Raw genomic sequence first — 17,834 nt, 5'->3', positions numbered from 1 at the left:
CCTAGCAGATAGTGTTGGTAAACGTGGCTACATTTTGAAAACTTATGAAAGTCGATGAAATTATAACATGATAATAATTAACAACAAATTAATGTACAACTACTGCTTCTATAACTATTATAGAGGAATACGAGGTGTACTGCCGTTTGGGAAAACAGAGGTAATTATTCTTTTTGTGGAGCACAGGGAAAAGTTGATCAATGGGTATCAATAAATGCGGAATTGCCCAGTATTAAGAATATTGAATTTTTATGATGTTTCTCTTCACAATGCACATATATAACATCTTTATATATATATATAGTTGGTGCAATTTTTTATTCCTAATGTTCACTGTAAAATAATATTTGATCAGAGATATACAGGCAAATCGACAGACATATTATATAAAATGCAAAAAAAAACAGCCTTGCTCGAAGAAAAAGAACTGTCAATGGAAGAATTGAATAGAATAGAAGGATGGGCCGAATGACAAATAGTTAAAATTAGTTTGTCGCACATTCACAATACAGCAAAAACTTACTATTTTACTGACATTTTTAAATTAAAGGCAAGTTGAAGAATAAGCAGTCAATTACTCTAGCCACACCACCTTTTATAGATACGCCTTGCGTGTGAACGTGTATAATCTCTCGTGTTTGGCAGTTTCCATTGCTTTCGCCTACTCTTCCTCCTCTTTTTGTTTGTTTATTTAGAGAGATTATATCACAGCGAATTCGGGAGAGATAATTTAAAGAATGATGGAATCAAGGCGAATTTATTACAGGTGACAGCAAACACATATAAGTAAAACCCTACATGTATTTGTTGTTGCGTTTGGTGCAAGCATCACGTCAAAATCAGCAAGCAAATGTAAACATACCAATACATACAAACAAAGCATATCATTTTGACGTAAGCCATACCTACGGCGAAAAATTCAGCTGGGTGAATGCTGTCACCTTAATAAATCCACCTTGGATGGAATACAAGAATGTCTCTTCCGAATCCGCTGCGTCGTCATAACCCAAGAATATTCAAACAAAAGCAAGGAAAATTACTTTTTGTGACGAGTTTCCGTTCACCGCGGTGCAATCTTGTATTCTATCATTCTTGCGTTGATCAAAAATTTAAAGATTGTGGCTGTTTGCAACCTTCTTGATGGGCCTTGGTTCTCTTGCATTGTCTTCATTCATATGTTATTCGGTGTTATATAAATACTTTACATAATGTAAAACCTCTTTTGGTATAGAATAAACAGAATACATTCCCTGTGAAAATTCTTTGTACAATGTTAAAAAATCATTCATCTTAAACGCGTTGCTGGCAATTGGAAACCTCCACCTTCGGTGAAGTGATTTAACCGTCAAAATCGCTCCTACTTACAAGTATCGTTCTCCCTGATGTTGACAATCTGTGAGTGCAGCTCACAGCTATACTGCCAGGCTCTCCAAATAGTCGTGCTTCAAGCGTTACAATGCTGAAACAAATTAATCATTTCGAACAAAAACGTTTAAGTATTGGTGTATTAGATACTCAACATTTGTTCCGCCAAAGTCATTAAAAACAAGGGGCAGTTTCAATTGCCAATTCCCATTTACACTTCGCCATCAAAACCAAATTATTGAGAAAATTTTAATTGCAAAACGTAATTATTAGTCAAAATTATAGGGAGTTAATAAAATAATAAATAAAAATAAAAAAAAACTGACATAAGCGAGTTTTTTTCTAGAACAATTTATGAACCGATCTATAATCTAATTCTTTCCTGTATAATAAGATTAGCGTCGGTGTAAGCGCATATTAATTTTATAGTTTTGCTTTAATAAGTTACAGCTGGCAACATTGCATTTCAATTTGTCGAATATGAGTTGAAAAAAACCGAGAAGTAGCCAATAAGCAAATCTAATGCACAAAAATAAAAAGTATTTTGCAAAAGACTCATTAGGAAAGCCCTTTTAGTATAAATTAAGTAAATTTTTCAAGAAAATTACTAAAGGACTAAAAAGGTTGAAATACAAACGGTAAGTGGAATTCAATAAACTGAAAACTATAAGAACGAAACTGAAGAAAGGCGGAAATCTAAATTTCTATTGTTCATCAAAATTTTTAGTTTTACAATTTTATACGCATTTCATTTTTGCGACTATTTATATGTGTTGTTTTGCAAAACAAAATATAATACACAAAAAAAGTCAACTCAAGTCCTATTTGGGCAATAGCAAATCAAATGTTATTAGCTTTTTTGATTAACGGTAGTTTAGTTGGATGAAAAATTAAATAACTTTATTATAGTTGGAACTGTGGAAGCAAGCGAGTGGAAATTGAAGTGGCAGTGAAAGGGCGAAAAGTGAGATTGCAATAGACGTAGTGCTGATTGTACACCAAGACATGAGCCGACGTGTTTCGTCAGAATGGGATCAAATACCTACTCTCGTATTGGGCAACATATATGAATATCTAGAGCCACGGGATCGATTAAATGCTTCGCAAACTTGTCGCCACTGGCGTGGGGTGCTTTTCCAGAAAAGGTATGTGTTATATACATATGTATATACGATGGCATATCACCAGTATAAACTAATTTTTAAAAATACATATTTGAAGAAAATTTTGTGCAATGCAATGTTATTGGTTTAAGAAAGCCGTTTTAAAGTGATGGATCGACAATACATCTAATAATTACATATATGTATGTATAAGTGTGTAATAGAGAACAAAGATTTTTATTAAATGCTACCAATTTAATATTTTAATTATTATTTATTAATTATTTGTTATTAACAGTCGATCGATGAGGGTCTATGTTTTATAGTCATGAGTATATATTATATTACTATTAAAACAAAATTTTGCCATGAAAAAGATATGCTACTTACTACAAGAGTAACATTAGTTTCCATTCTTTCTTTTGTAAATGAGCCAAGAAAATATCCCTATATTACCATAATCGCAAGATTATTGAAACCATGAATGAATAAATTGATATGTTTTCAGATTTTTCAACAATTTCAAGTTCAAATTACACATCAACAATGAGCGTCAATGTGCGTTTTTTCGTCAAAAGCTTTGTAATTTGGCAAGTGAAGTTACGCTAATTTTTGATTTTCTGAACGTTTTCCATATGGAGAAAATAAGACGTATTTTGTATAGGTATTTATAAAATACCCTATGAATCCATTCTATTCGTTTAATTTGTTCCATTTAAAGGATTGCACGCTGTGAAAATTTGCAAGGGTTACATTTTTACACTAACAATGTCGGCTTAATCCCACCTGGCGATATAAACGAAGAGAGTCTTGTCGATGTTAAACAGTATGAGAAGAATTCTCTTAATTAATATAGATTAGAATGTATATTTGAATTGTATTTCTAGGTGCTTTGTGGAACCGCTGAAAATGTTTTTAAATCGCAAGCAGTTCCCATGCCAAATGTTGGATTTAGGTGCAATAGAAGCTTTAACCTACTACGGTTCAGATTTATTAAAAGCTTTAAGCAAACCAGAAGCATTGCTGCAGCTAACATTGGCTTCGATTAAATTCGACCCTAGTCATTATCCCATATTTACCATAAAAACATCTTTGCTACAAAAGTGTGCATCATTACAGGTGAAAATAAGAATTAATCTGCTATTTTATGAATATTATATACTTTTGAAATTTGTTTTTAAGGTTTTATCACTCGATTACGATACATTAAATGAAGAGCTTTTGCATGCCATGGAGCTACTGCCTTTGAAAAAGCTATTAATCTGTATACATGGTTTGGATCGTCAACATCCTGGTATTTCTGATACGTCTTGGGCTAGATTTGGAGCCACCTTCTCCAATATTGATTTGATAGTAACATTAGCATATGCTTTCGAAGCAGTGGAAGTGCTGCAAGTGCGAATTCTGCGCCATAACATGCCAATAACACATTTGCGTGTTTTATTTTGTGACTTTGTAAGATTTGAAAATCTTTCACTTTTAAACTATTATCTAAACACATTTTTATTATAGATGAACGTTGAGGCCTTAGAGTGGATGTCTGTCAACAATAACAGTAAACTGAAAAGTATTCAGTGGATAGATTCTGTTAGTATATTTCCAAACTTTTTAAAATAGCAAACGTAAATTAAGATCACTTGACAAATAAAACGCTCATTATTTACAGGCATACAAGCATTCCGATAAAAATGTGATGGATTTATTTTTACGCTCTGGTCAAGACCCCTTCGTAATGATGGCCTGGCGTTGTAAAAATTTAGAGGAAATCGTAATACATGGTTATGTGCTAGATCTACACAATATTGTTGGAATTTCACGTCTTCGAGGCCATACGCTTAAACGCTTAGAGGTATCTATGATAGATAGCACGCCCACAGAATCAAGCATGGATTCATTTATTGAAGTAAAGTCATACCTTATAATACTCTTCTATGCATATACATAACGTAATCGTTTTTCATAACTACTGGTAGGAAATCAATACATTGCTTGGTCAAAAATGGAAACCTCTCAACCCAAATACTTTACATCCTGCACTCGGTTATATACCAGTACCGGATGACGTTCGTGATGAATATGTCTTCGATCTCATGCGTCGTGATATGGGCTACTAAAATTGAATAGATACACTGACTCATACCCCAATTTTTATGCAAATTTAGGTAAGTGTAAATTTTCGATTTGATACTAGCTAGCTCCAGTAAATATATTAGTTTTGTTTCAGGTTTACTAAAGATACATATGTAACGATTCATAAATGTATATGAACAATATATATGTATATGAACACATATTGTATACAGCAAACATTGTGTAGGTGAACAAAAATGACGTTCATAACAAAAAATACCTTAGCAATATTCTAGCTTCACAACCAAAGTATAAGGAAAAGTTGGATGATAAAGGCATTGCAGTGATATTTTATTTCTATATCTTTAAAATCACATCAATCCAAGCTAAAAGCTAAAAGCAAAAAAAGTTACGTAAATTTAAACAACCATCTTTTGAATGTTACAAAAACATCATACATGCGGGTAAGAGTTACAAAAGAACACAAAGCGAAAAAGCATCAAAACTCAATTACCTATATATTCATAAACGCATATATATTTAGGCGACCATAGTTTAAGAAGAAACAATAACAACAACTCTTGTGATAAAGGGGTAAAATAAATATGTACATATATGACGTAGATTGGTTCCAGAGCAACGTAAAACACAAAGATCCTTATGAAATCAAGAATTGCTCCTAAAGAAAACAATTCGAAATACAATTGAATTAAGACGGAGACCATGAGCAGTTGTTACCACATTTTGTTTTCACATAAATTACAATTACGGTGAAGAATGTCATAAGCGAAAGGAACGAAACTTGTGGAAAACTAAAAAGAAGCCAACAGTCTAGAAATTGCGCTCCCGTATTATTCAAAGCATTATATTTTTTTATTTATTGCATGTACCGGAATACTGTAACAACAAGAACAATGTCGATTTCAGGCAATCAACAGATGTAATTTTTGCATTATTTTTTATATAGCTGCATATATAAACTAATACCTAAATGTGTTATATATGAGTCAAGAACGTATATATATTCCATATTACTTTATTTCTTTGCTTTATAAAAAATACCTGCATATAAAGAAAACGATTTTACTTGATTTATAGTGTTTACGGTTGGCTCACATAAAAACAAATATTTTTATCAGAAAAAATTAAAATGGACTCCGGATTAATTTACGGTCATGGACCAAAAGCTTGTATAATTTCATTTACAAAATACAGAGCAAATATCTATAATTCCACACTAAAATAATTTAAGCAAATGCTTAGACGAGTAACTGTTATGTTAAAATTTAAGTTAATTAATTATTCCAATACTACAACAAAAATAAATATTACGAAGGTATAACACCAAGATGAGGTTGAATGTAAATATTAGAAACTTCATCGAATATTAAAAAGGAAACATAAGAAACAGAAAAGTAGCAAAGGTGCTTGCAGCCATTTAATACCTTTTATAGGCGTAGTTTCGAACTTAAAATCTATAATGTGTATATTTTTGTGAATGTTTTCAATGCAGAATTTAATTCAGCTCTTAATATTATCAAACATCATATTTTAAATAGTTCATAATATTTCGTTACCTGCACTTTTTTAGTCCACAAAACACATACAGCGTACGTCATTTTTTAAAACATTGTGCGCAAAAAATCAGCAAAATAGAGCATTTTTTCGACAAAAAAAAACCTAAACGCATTCAAAATGAATTTTATACATCAATGAAATTGTTTAAAAAAACGCTTATTTATATGTTTGTATATTGGTTAAAAGTAAATGGGTGTTTTTTTAAGAACGCTATATATGTAACTGTGCAGAAACATTATATTTGTAAAAGAGATCTAAAAGACTTAAACACCCCTGGGAATGCGAGGAAGAATAAGCAAGTTAAATAAAATGGCGTAACACACAAAAAAGTGGAATCTCTAAAACCCTAAGCAAATATTGAAAGAACAACATTAATATTTTGTTTAATGTGAACCAAAGCTGTGATTTAATGCAAGCCAGCATACGTTAAGAATGCAACAACAACAAAAACGACTATAACAACAACAACAACAACATCCACTGTAAGATGAAGAACAAATATGAAAATGTTTAGATTAGTTAAGTAAAACCTGTTGACAGCGATAAAAAGAAAAGGCGGTTCGGTATGTTCATGCTAGCAGAGAGCACTTATGTAGTTTAAAAATGGTTCGTTCAAAATAATACGTTTCAAAGAAACTATATATGTACTGCGGGGAAAAAGTTAAAATTTAAATATGCAAACTCCCTTGAACTAGAGAAAAAAATATTTGTTTTCCAAACACAGAAGAAAAAAAACCCCCAAACAGACAATAGGATTATTTTTAAGTTTTAGTCACTGTTGGAAGAAATTATACTCTTAAAAAAATTCTTAAACTACTCTACTAAAAACTCAATTTGAAAATACCAACTTAATTTTCAAAAAGGCAACTCATTTCATTGAGAAAGAAAACGATATTTCTAATGCAAAAATGTTTTATTTCTGATTGCGTTGCTAAAGCACATTAAAGAAGCGTGCTGCCAATGTCTGGAGTATTTATTCTATTTGGATCAATTTTTTAGGCTTTTTTAAATTCATTTTACATTCCAATTTTGATAATACTCCAGAAAAAAAAATCGTCCTTTTATAATCAGCTTTAACTAATTTCAACATTTTATTTGCATAATTTAAAAGATTAAATTATTTAGCAGTGTTTAAAATCTGTTGAATTAGTTAAACGTTTAAAAAAAATCAGTTTGCCCAGTATAAAATCAATTATGGAAGCAGGAGTTTCGAAGGATGGCAGCTATGGAAAAAAATTCAACGCTAGTAAAGTAAATGAGAGTTTGAGACAAAATATGTGTAACTCAATTGTTTTTAGTCGAAATACACTTATGTAAAGATTTTTAAAATATACTTGGTGAAAATTGTGAACAAAGTTAACAAATTGCAAAGTTAACTCTTTATGTATAATTTCTGTGCTCTCTGCTAAATCGTGCAACTAATAAGTTAGTTAGTTACCTTTAAATGTTAAGCTCAAATGTCAACAATGCTCAAAGATGCTGGTAAAGCGTGCATATATGTATGTATGTGTATATTGTTGCAATCGTATACTAGATTTAACAACATAATCAAATTTCCATACGTGGTACAAACTTAGAAAAATTCCAACTAGTACCAAAATGCACGAATTGTAAATCAAAAACAAAAAAGAGTATGCATTACAAACAAACAAAAAAACAACAAAAACGAATTGTGATGAAAAGTATAACTATGAATATATCAAACTCGTAATTTAGAGAGGAGAGAATTGAAAGACAAAAACAACAAACCAACAAATTTATTAACATCTGTATGTGAATAATAATACGTAATAAGAACAAAGCAGTCAGGGCAAATGAAGAAAAAACAACAAATGTATGTATAGTACGTATAACATGAATTGTACTAAGCATGTATTGTATGTACGTATGTATGTATTTTGCAATTTAATTGATATGTGATATGCGTCCGCGAATACAACAAAAAAAGTAAGCGGCAAGCAACCTACTACAAACAAGCAAACGCACCATCTAAACAAAGATGGTTAAAGTGATATTAACAAATTAATTTAATAAACAACAACAACAATGTAGTTATAACTATTTAAATTGGCAACTGAGTTACTTAGTTTGCAAGCAGAAACACCAACAACAACAAAAAAGTTTGCCAAATTGATAAGCGAATATCAATGTGCTATACGAAATAATTGAAAAATCAATGTGATGTTAATGAATAAAACTTGAATGCTAACAGTTCTACACACCACAACATCAACAAATAGCAAAAGTATGATTTATAGTGTACCATAAAAACTGAACAATCAAACTTATTTGAAGTCTGCATTCTAATAAAAGTAAAGTATGATTTCCGTTATTTGCCATACAAAACTGATAATCGATTTATACTTAAATATACATTTTTAAAAGCATCCAAAACTCATGTCAATCAAAAGTGCATCGAAAATGTATATATAGTTCGAAATTATGTGCCATACTAAATTGTTTCAAAATAACTCGTTGTGCATGCAAAAATATAAAGAGGATGTAAAGATATTAGAAATAGTTAATATGGTCGTATGACAATTCTTAAGCCTTGCAAAAATAACTACTATACTAATTTGAATAGCCGGTGTTATACTAATCCAAATAAGTAACAATCCCAACCTCGGCCCGTGTCCTTAACACGGAAAGTGGAATATTTCCTCACACAAAAGCTAAACTGATTACACCGTGTGACAGTAAACGTTATCCAGGGATGTTTTCATATGCAATTCAAACTACAGACATACTTTATATAGTAATGGTGCATACTTAAATTTTCATTTGCTCGTAAATTTAAAAGCACATTTGAAAGGACTTTGAAATTTCATAGGATTAAGTTTTCGAAAAATGGTTTTAAATATTTGTAGATACATAGGTCTTCTACGAGGTTCGCACCTCGACCCCATGGTATTTTGTGCTTTCTACTCATCACAATACCACAATAAACTCAGGATATAGCATACATATGTGCTGGATTGAGTGTGTGTGCCTTTCTTCTGGCTGCAGTTGGCCGAGATGTCTCAACCTTCTCCGCTCCATAAATATTTATACTCACTCTATTAATATGGATTTCACTCGAAAGAGGATACATCCAAGGCAAATATAGTACAATAATGTCCTTTAATAAATGTAATCTTAAATATCCTTGAAATTTTCTAATGAATTATTTTGGAAAAAATTTATGTTATGGGCGTTTTATGTAGTAATACATACCTCACCTTTGTTCCTCTTGCTGTTTTATGAAAACGTTAAAAATAGTTCGATTTCGTCCTATGAAATAAAGTATGCGCAAGTTCACGTTTCGTTCACGTTTCGCCTTTACAACATTAATGCTTAAAAAATTAATTGATAAGAAAATGAGAAGCTGCATATGCAGCATTACTTATAAATTGGGTATTGTCACGATAACTAAACAAGTTGAATTTTTTTGGTTCCAACCTGCTTCTTTTGTATAAAAATAGTCTTCCGTGTTTTTTTACAGTTTCTTGTGTTCTTCAGCTAATCCTAGAATTTGGCCTTGGTGTCAGAACAAACTTCTCGAGTTACCTTTCTTTGCGGTGTCTTTAAATGTAGAAATGTACATATTACATTAGATGTATACCTGTGAAGTACATTTGATACTTTCTGCAATACCTGTATCTAACAGCTTCAAATGTGCAATTCAATTCTGGAGTTTATTTAACGCTGTATTCTGAGGTGCATATTACGTTTTCAGAAGTAAAACTGACTCATGAAGAGAACTGTATGATTTGCAAAGTAGAAGTACATCGAATGATTTCCGCAATATTATAGAAAGTAGAACATTTAAAGACGAGAGTGGGGCGGAATATTTTGTCTTAAACGCTCCCCTCATTCATATCGCTTTGTTTTGGAGAACTTATACATAATGAGATTAAACGCAATACGATCATAAATTTGTTTTACTCAAATATGCTTTGCACAGTACCAAGAAAAGTCGTAACAGATGCATACAAGATGTGCATACCATCACTCACACCGTTATATTACAAAAATTACAATACTAAAACTACATATGAGCAAAAATATTTCCTTTTCATAAGAATGCAGATTTCGAATATTTTTGATTTAAATAGTTTAAGCGAGCTGCACAAATATTTTGTGAAACTTTTATATGTATGTATGTATCCGAAATTTTTTATCGTTTTGATTTGTAAGTTAAGATGTAAAATTATTTTTTTGTATTATAAAAAAAAAACTGTTCAAAAAGGAATATGTGTTAACACGATGTCTTTCATCAGAAAATAACCGAATTTTTAATTCTGCAATATTAATGAAATGTGACAAAATAAAAGTTGTCCTAGTACTTTTTATTACAAATTCAACGCTATTTTACTCATATTGTGAATTTTTAAGTAATTTTATATTTAACAAAAAAAAATTTTTTGTTTAAATTGAGAATTTTAATTGGTAAGCATTTCTAAAACTCAAAAAAAATAATAAATTTAAAAATTTTCGAAATTGAAAAGGCGTAAGAAATTTTAAGTTGTTTTCATTTCGTTTAAATTGAAAAACTCTACAATATGTACTTACATATACACATACGGAATCAGAAGGCCATTTATTCTTGACTACGAATGATAAAGAAACATTTGGCAAATGCTTGTTTATATTTTGGCGGTGTTTTGATTTCCTGTCTGTCTTTTGCTCCTTTTTAGGTTTTGTTTCGTTTGCCTGAATAAGTAACGTCACTGCCAAAAAAATAACAATTTCTTACACACAGGATTGCCATGTCTTCAAGTATGGTAGGAGTGATGCCAGACCGTATACAATGTACTTTTTAATATCTGGTTTCATTTGTAGTGTAAATTTACTGTGAGTAAGCAACAAAACTGTGTCGACGAAATATATTTTCTTTTAAAAATTTTAGCAGGTTATTCAGGGCTCAAATGATATTCTCCCCAAAAAAACGAATTAGAGAATCACCGCTCTTCCGTTTTCTGCTATCTTCCAGTTTAAATTTTTTGTGCAGGCCAACTATAGTTACAAACTTGTTCTTCCAGCCATTTTCTACTATCTGATATTATCCGGGTAGCCGGCACTCAAACTTTTGGTTTTAGAAAGAAAATTGTTTAACAAACTTACAAATAGATTTAAATATCTAAAGAAGTGTATATATGGCCTCACCCTTACCGCACATATATGGAGTCAAGATATGAGGTTTCATTCGAGAACTTTTGTTAGTACCCTTGCGCTCTTGGTTAAAATGTTCGGTCGTCCATCCGTACAAGAAATAACTCGAGTAAAACAGGAAAACATCGAACACCTCTCCGATATTTTGATTTATGTTCGTTCATCCGTCTATACAACGTATAATATATATGCATATATAGGGTGGGCCATGTAAAATTTGCTTTTTGAATCGACTATATAGAAAAAACTAATCAATATTTTTTCAAACTTTTCGATTGTTTGGGCTCCAATTTCATGAATGGCAACTTCGATTTCGTGTTTTAAAGCATCAATCGTCTCTGGATGGTTCGCATAGCATTTGTCCTTAACGGCTCCCCACAAAATATAGTCCAACGGGCTTAAATCACAGGTCCGAGGCGGCCAATTGATATCGGAATTTCGGCTGATTATTCGGTTTTCAATAACGGTAGCCAAAAGTTCGAGTGTAACTTTGGCAGTGTGACAAGTTGCACCGTCCTGTTGAAACCAAATGTCGTCCATGTCATCCTCTTCAATTTTTGGAAACAACTCGTTGAGCATATCACGGTAACGCTCGCCATTTACTGTAACCGCGGCTCCTCGCTCATTTTCGAAAAAGAATGACCCGATGATGCCGCCAGACCAAAAACCGCACCAAACAGTGACTCGTTGTGGATGCATTTGCTTCTCTACAGTAACGTGTGGATTTTCTGAAAATCAGAAAAGAATAAAAAGACTCAGCACTTTGGAAATAGGTTTTCAATATTTCCCAATTTTGTTCAAGCGTATAGCGTCCCATTTCGTAAATGTCAAACCTTTACGTAAATTATGAACACATTTGACATGTCATTTGTGTTACCATGCTCAAAAAAATTGGTGGTTCAAAAAGCAAACGCTATAGGGCCCCCCCTGCATATAATTGACCTCCTATTTGTGGCGTGCATCAGATGGGTTTTTATGAGGAGCTTTTTCATGGCAGAAATACACTTACCTACCGAGGCGCGACCGCTCATTACAAAATTTGTTTCTGTCATTTGATGTTATATGCCCGGAGATTCGAACCTGGACACTCCCAAATATTAGTCACGCCCCAATCACCTGGGCTACGGCGGCCGCACTTTATAGTACGGCCTAAAATTGAGATGTTTCGATAAAACTAAGTACAGAAGAATAGGGCAGATGGACAAAATTCATTGATAACTACGCCCAACAAAAAACGTTGTTTTTATAATTAAATAGAAAGTCAAGTGTTATAAAAGTGTGGAGTATTAGTGTGCCACCGTTCACTTTCTATGTTTAGATATTCATTTATGTAACTCAAAACCTACTGGCATAAATGAATCAAATTTGGTCTACCAATTGCAAGAGAGATTTCGATTTCCCCCCGCCCGTCGTGCGTCTACGCGAACATTAACCCCAACAAAAATGGGATATATTAGCAAAACTTTGTATGTATGTTAATCTCGCTGTAAAGCAGGCTGTAGCATCTTCGGAAACCGCAGATTCCCTATGATTTTTATATTGACGGAATCGCACTTAGATTATTTAATTAGATAGTTAAGATTTTTACTGGAATTATTTGATTAATAAATTTAACTCACCCACTTCTATGCACTGCCTTGTTCTCGTATATTATTTTTTATTGCAAATTTAAACAAGGAATACTCTAAAATTCATTATAATATTAAAGTTAACCAGCACAAACAAAAAAATAAGTATGAGTCAAGATCAAACTTAGTTCATAAAGTTCGGTTTGGTTAGGTTGACTTGGCTGTTGATCAATCCATAGCTCTGAACTGGTCCCTCTGGTGTTGCTATGTGATTGCAGAATTGCATAGACTCTCATGCTGTTTTCCTTGAGCTTTAGTAAATTGCTAATCCTCTGGCTGCAATATCCTTCAATGATGGGAAGAATGCAAATTTAAGACAAAGGCAATTCACCTCTTTCACAGAACTAGGCATTGATACAGCAAGCGCTCTTGGGTTCCCTTGGCATTAAATTCGGTCTATGCTATACATATTTCATCAGGTCAGACACAGTTTTATCGTGTAAAATTATAAAAGACAGTATTCTTAACTGTTAGTCTAAAATCAACAATTTAACTTTGATTATTGGGGGTTCTAATTGGTCGTTCTAATTGGTGGTATGTCTGCAGCAGGATTTTGGCGCTACTAATATGCCCACGCATTCGATATCGTAGCTATGCCGAACTTAATTCTAAGAACTTAATAAGAAGAACATCATAAATAAATAAAATTATTCTACCCGATTTCTCGTGTCAGCTGGAAATATTTTTTCATGTTTCTTTGAAACACAAACTTGCAAAGTCAATATTTCAATAAGGGGGAAATATACAGGCTTAATAAGCACCTAAAAATAATCACCTTTTCAATAGAAATTACTGCAACAATCAGGCGCGTTGTCAATCCAACTTACTTTCCAAACCTAAAACTGTATAGTTTGTTTACTTGAGCTATTGTGAAGTATGACTAACCAACACGCGTACCTTTTTCCTACGCACAGAATAATAGGAAGGAATATTATTTTTCGAGAATTTTTTTTATAACAGCCGGCGTTGGACAAGCTCTAAAGTAATTTTTAAAGAACGCGCTTCATAAGGTCTTTGTAGTGATTTGTTACGTCAGTTGCTTTAGTGGTCAAAGACCACTGATACTATCAGTATCAGTTTCTTATATATACAAGGTGTTCCAATATCAGCTCGCAAATTGCACTTTTTAATGGAAGATATCGTTAAAACACAAATTATATTATGTTTATAAGTAGAAAGCTACATACTTTAAAAAACCGAGTAGTCATTAATAGTGGCAACAAAGGTCGATTAGACATGCACAGGTATGCTTATAAGAAAATCCAATTAAAGCAAATAAATAATAACACCGATATACTAAATATGTATGTATGTATGTATATACACAAAAACTTACATCCATATATACTTGTATATACAATACATATAGTAGTTACGTATACATATAACTGTTATAACAACAACATGAATGTTAAGAAATGATAAAATCATAAAGTGATGCTGTGATATTCAAATTAAACGGTAAGACGACAAAAGAGAACCGAGTAATGATAATTGTAGAAAAGAAACATACAAATAAAGATATAAGTAAATGACTCGAGAACATCTATATGAGATATACATACCTACGATATATGTATGTACGAACATTACAAATGCTCAGAGCTAATTCCCACAAACCGTCTAAAAAGTGTTAATCGCAATAATGGAAAATCGCACGGGTTGAGTGTAAGACTCCTAACTCCACTTTGTGCAATTCGAAGCAAAAAACAAAAAAAATTACCAATCCAATATGAAAATATAGCAAACATTAATTATTATTTACTTATACATTATACATTACTTACATACCTGCATAGTTTTTATTGATGTTCAAGCAAAATATCGAAATTTGTGGTAGTGAAATAACAAATTTATAATAAAAATCAAAATTTCAGAGAAACGAAAATTTCACGAAAATATATGTGTGCATATGTGTGTATGTATACACAAGGAGGCGCAAAATTAATCACCTTATCGGAAAATTTATAACTTTTGTATCATAAATGGCATCGTACGTCAACCATATTTGACCCTTGAGCACTAGACAGCTGCAGTACACAAGAAGGCACGCAATAGAGCGCGAAAAAGTCAAAATAAAGATTTCCCGCACCCACTAACTATTTTTACTTAGTAAAAAGTTATTCAAAAACAGAATTGAATAAACAATTGCATCAATGAGATTTTTAAATACCTTTACCAATTTTCAAACGATTGGCGCCAAAGAGAATCTATTAAAGGTGGTAACAGTAGACCTACTGATTTTTTTTTTTTTACTTTTACGCTTTACATTCGGATGACAGCACAAAATTAATTAATTATTTACATTCAAGTTTGCAATTTCTAAATTGTAATTTTGTAATGAATTTAAATTCAAAAGGCTTTTTATACATAAATAAAATTATGAGAGAGTTGCACATTGTTTTAAATACTCGTAAGCAATTCTCTTTGCTTTCTACTTTGCTGTGACATTCTAATGTGCAAAATGTTGTTGATAGCTTAGGGCCACCTCCTTTAATGAATTCACCTTGATTGGCGCCATCAGATCAGCTAGTTTTTAGTTTTTTTTTTTCTTTGTTATCAAAATCCACAAATGCCGATTAATAGCAGTGTCTTACTTCAAACGCATGACAGAAAAATGGAAATCTACTGGTTTCAGCAAAACCGGACGTCGAAAGTGCTTGGGGTCGGTAGTGTCAACATTTACTGACCACCGACATCTTGCGGGACTTTTAAAGCGACTAGCTTAAAACAAGGTTCCACTCGAAATGAAAGCGATATTCAGTAAATATGTATGATGGAAAATGCTAAAAAAGGTTGCTTTTGTCGGTATTGTTTTTAGATAAGTTTCTGAAATAAATTTTTTGGATCAGCTTAAAAAGATATAAAACTCTCTCAATCTATTGAGTATTGTCAAAGTTATTCTTTACTTCCACTGATCAGATTGAGATGGCGCATCCTGTATATACATACACATCGCTCACTTGGTGGTTTGCTAAACGAACTTATAGTCCAAAAATGTTATAATCCTCTAAAACTTTTTTATTAGAAGAAAATGTGTATTTATTTTTTAACTATGGATGCATAGTAAATTGAAAACTTAAGAGACGTTTGTCTCGAATTATTAAATTTTTGAGTTACGATGTTCTTCCAGCAAACGGGCGGTATACACTAGCCACTGTTTGGGATCATTCTCCTTAAACTATTATTTTCGGCTACTTGAAGTAAATTCACAGCTGACTTATATTTGCCCTATGCTAGATAGAAGTTGAAGGAACCTATATACTATGTTGAGTGAATATTACCGTATATTAATTACCTTAGTCTAATATTTACCAACAAATTATTTCCTCAAATGAGCAGAAACAAATTTTAAGATTAAATTCTCATATCACAACAAAACAGTTTATTTTTGGTTATGACATTTACTATGCGGATTATGTATGATATGTAAGTATAAGTATTAGTAAAGTATTTTAATTATTTATATAAATTTGTGTAAATAAAAATTTACTTGTATTTAGTTTTGATTTGAAAAAATATGTCGTTTTTATTGAATCGATTAGATTAACAATATCTTATGCTTCAAAAAGTGTTCCCCTAGAATTTTGTATATACATATTAAATTTGGGCATATAACAGAACAATAAATAAATTCATAGCTGTAGGCACAAGTATATGCACCGGGCAGAAAAAGTGAAAATATGTGCCATTTCTTCAACTGCTCTATGAAACTTCTATGTTTCTTTTTCAAATCTTTAGATAACAATAGAGTGAGAGAGGCTGCTTCTACACTGCTCGTTCAACATATTTGAGAGTATATATGACAGGTGGAATAGCTTATTTGCTAGCTTCAGGCTGCCACCTCTCAATAGAAGTGACAAGTTCTACCGAAATTGGGGACTCATGTAAAGCATTCAGGGAAATGAGTGCACAGTGAAAGTTGTCTAGTTTCCGTTAGGTTTTTGGTCTACTATCCTCTACGAATAATAAAAATAAGGTATGGCAGGTGGCAAAACACATTATTAGGCTTAGAGACGTTTCTAAACGGTGATTTCTAAACGGTGTAGCGTAGAGAGGCGCTACACCGTTTAGAAATCAAAGATCGTTTTGAATTTCACTGCGAAACAAGTTAAGAAGTGCTAAATTCTGTCAGGACCGAACTTCAAATAACCGCACGTTTTGGTAAAATTTAATTTAAGCAGGCTGTTATATTACATTTTTCGAATCAAATAAACTCATAGATAGTGAGAGTTAAAGCTTGTGATATCTGATAGACGAGTGCAAATTTAATATAATATTAACATATCTCAAGTGAGCATGGTTTTTATCTGATCACTATAATTGCCGGCCGCCGTAACCGAAAGGGTTGGTGCGCGACTACCAGTCGGGAGTGCATAGGTTCGAACCTCCGTGCACGAAACAGTAAAATTTTATAAAAAGTTTTTTCCCCTCGGCAGGCCATAACAAACCTCCGGGTGTATTTCTGCCATGAAAAAGCTCCTCATAAAAAACCATTTACCGTGCGCAGTCGGCCTAAAACAGTAGGTACCTCCAATTGCGGAACAAAATCAAGACGGACGCCACGAATAGAAGGACGAGCTCTGCCAAACACCTAACATAAGTGTACGCGCCAATTATTTATTTATTTATCTATTTATAATAAATGTGTTGAATCTAGATGAGGCTGGGAGCAATACGTGTACTACCTCTGGTAATTTTGGGCGAATTTTATCAAGTCGTTATCGACGCATACGATAAATAGTAAATAGTGAGGTGGCACCACAATTTGCGTAGCACTTTTTTTTACTGGGCTTATCCCTTTTACCAAATGTAAGTAATTTTGCTTTATTTTGTGTTTTAATTAACGTTATATGTGAGATGAGCGGGTTTTTTGACCGATTTCTCCCATTTTAAGCACGAACTTACATATGTATGTATGTATATATTTTATTAAGGT

The 17,834-nt window shown here is 32.3% G+C and overlaps 2 protein-coding genes across 3 annotated transcripts in view; both read left to right on the top strand.

Moving 5' to 3' along the window:
• The first annotated feature begins 1,832 nt into the window (after positions 1 to 1,832).
• LOC128862564 (F-box only protein 33) overlaps positions 1,833 to 17,834 on the top strand; it is a 30,704-nt gene continuing 14,702 nt past the window's right edge. The window contains exons 1-10 of one of the 2 annotated variants that reach the window (XM_054101268.1): positions 1,833 to 2,003; positions 2,275 to 2,510; positions 2,977 to 3,132; positions 3,190 to 3,294; positions 3,356 to 3,587; positions 3,651 to 3,923; positions 3,981 to 4,055; positions 4,135 to 4,371; positions 4,442 to 4,630; positions 4,693 to 14,139. In XM_054101268.1, the coding sequence (XP_053957243.1) occupies positions 2,371 to 2,510; positions 2,977 to 3,132; positions 3,190 to 3,294; positions 3,356 to 3,587; positions 3,651 to 3,923; positions 3,981 to 4,055; positions 4,135 to 4,371; positions 4,442 to 4,582 (1,359 nt within the window). In that variant the 5' untranslated portion in view covers positions 1,833 to 2,003; positions 2,275 to 2,370 and the 3' untranslated portion in view covers positions 4,583 to 4,630; positions 4,693 to 14,139. Of the gene's footprint in view, positions 2,004 to 2,274; positions 2,511 to 2,976; positions 3,133 to 3,189; positions 3,295 to 3,355; positions 3,588 to 3,650; positions 3,924 to 3,980; positions 4,056 to 4,134; positions 4,372 to 4,441; positions 4,631 to 4,681; positions 14,140 to 17,834 lie in introns of both variants that reach the window. The other variant, XM_054101269.1, reaches the window with a different exon arrangement.
• The window catches only part of LOC128862563 (arginine kinase 1), an 86,923-nt gene continuing 83,205 nt past the window's right edge, over positions 14,117 to 17,834 (top strand). The window contains exon 1 of the mRNA XM_054101264.1: positions 14,117 to 14,139. Within this exon, the coding sequence (XP_053957239.1) occupies positions 14,132 to 14,139 (8 nt within the window). The 5' untranslated portion in view covers positions 14,117 to 14,131. The remainder of the gene's footprint in view (positions 14,140 to 17,834) is intronic.

Source organism: Anastrepha ludens, chromosome 4, assembly GCF_028408465.1.
Source record: "Anastrepha ludens isolate Willacy chromosome 4, idAnaLude1.1, whole genome shotgun sequence".
NCBI lineage: Eukaryota > Metazoa > Arthropoda > Insecta > Diptera > Tephritidae > Anastrepha > Anastrepha ludens.
Note: the sequence above shows the minus strand (reverse complement) of the source record. Positions and strands in the feature narration are given on the sequence as shown.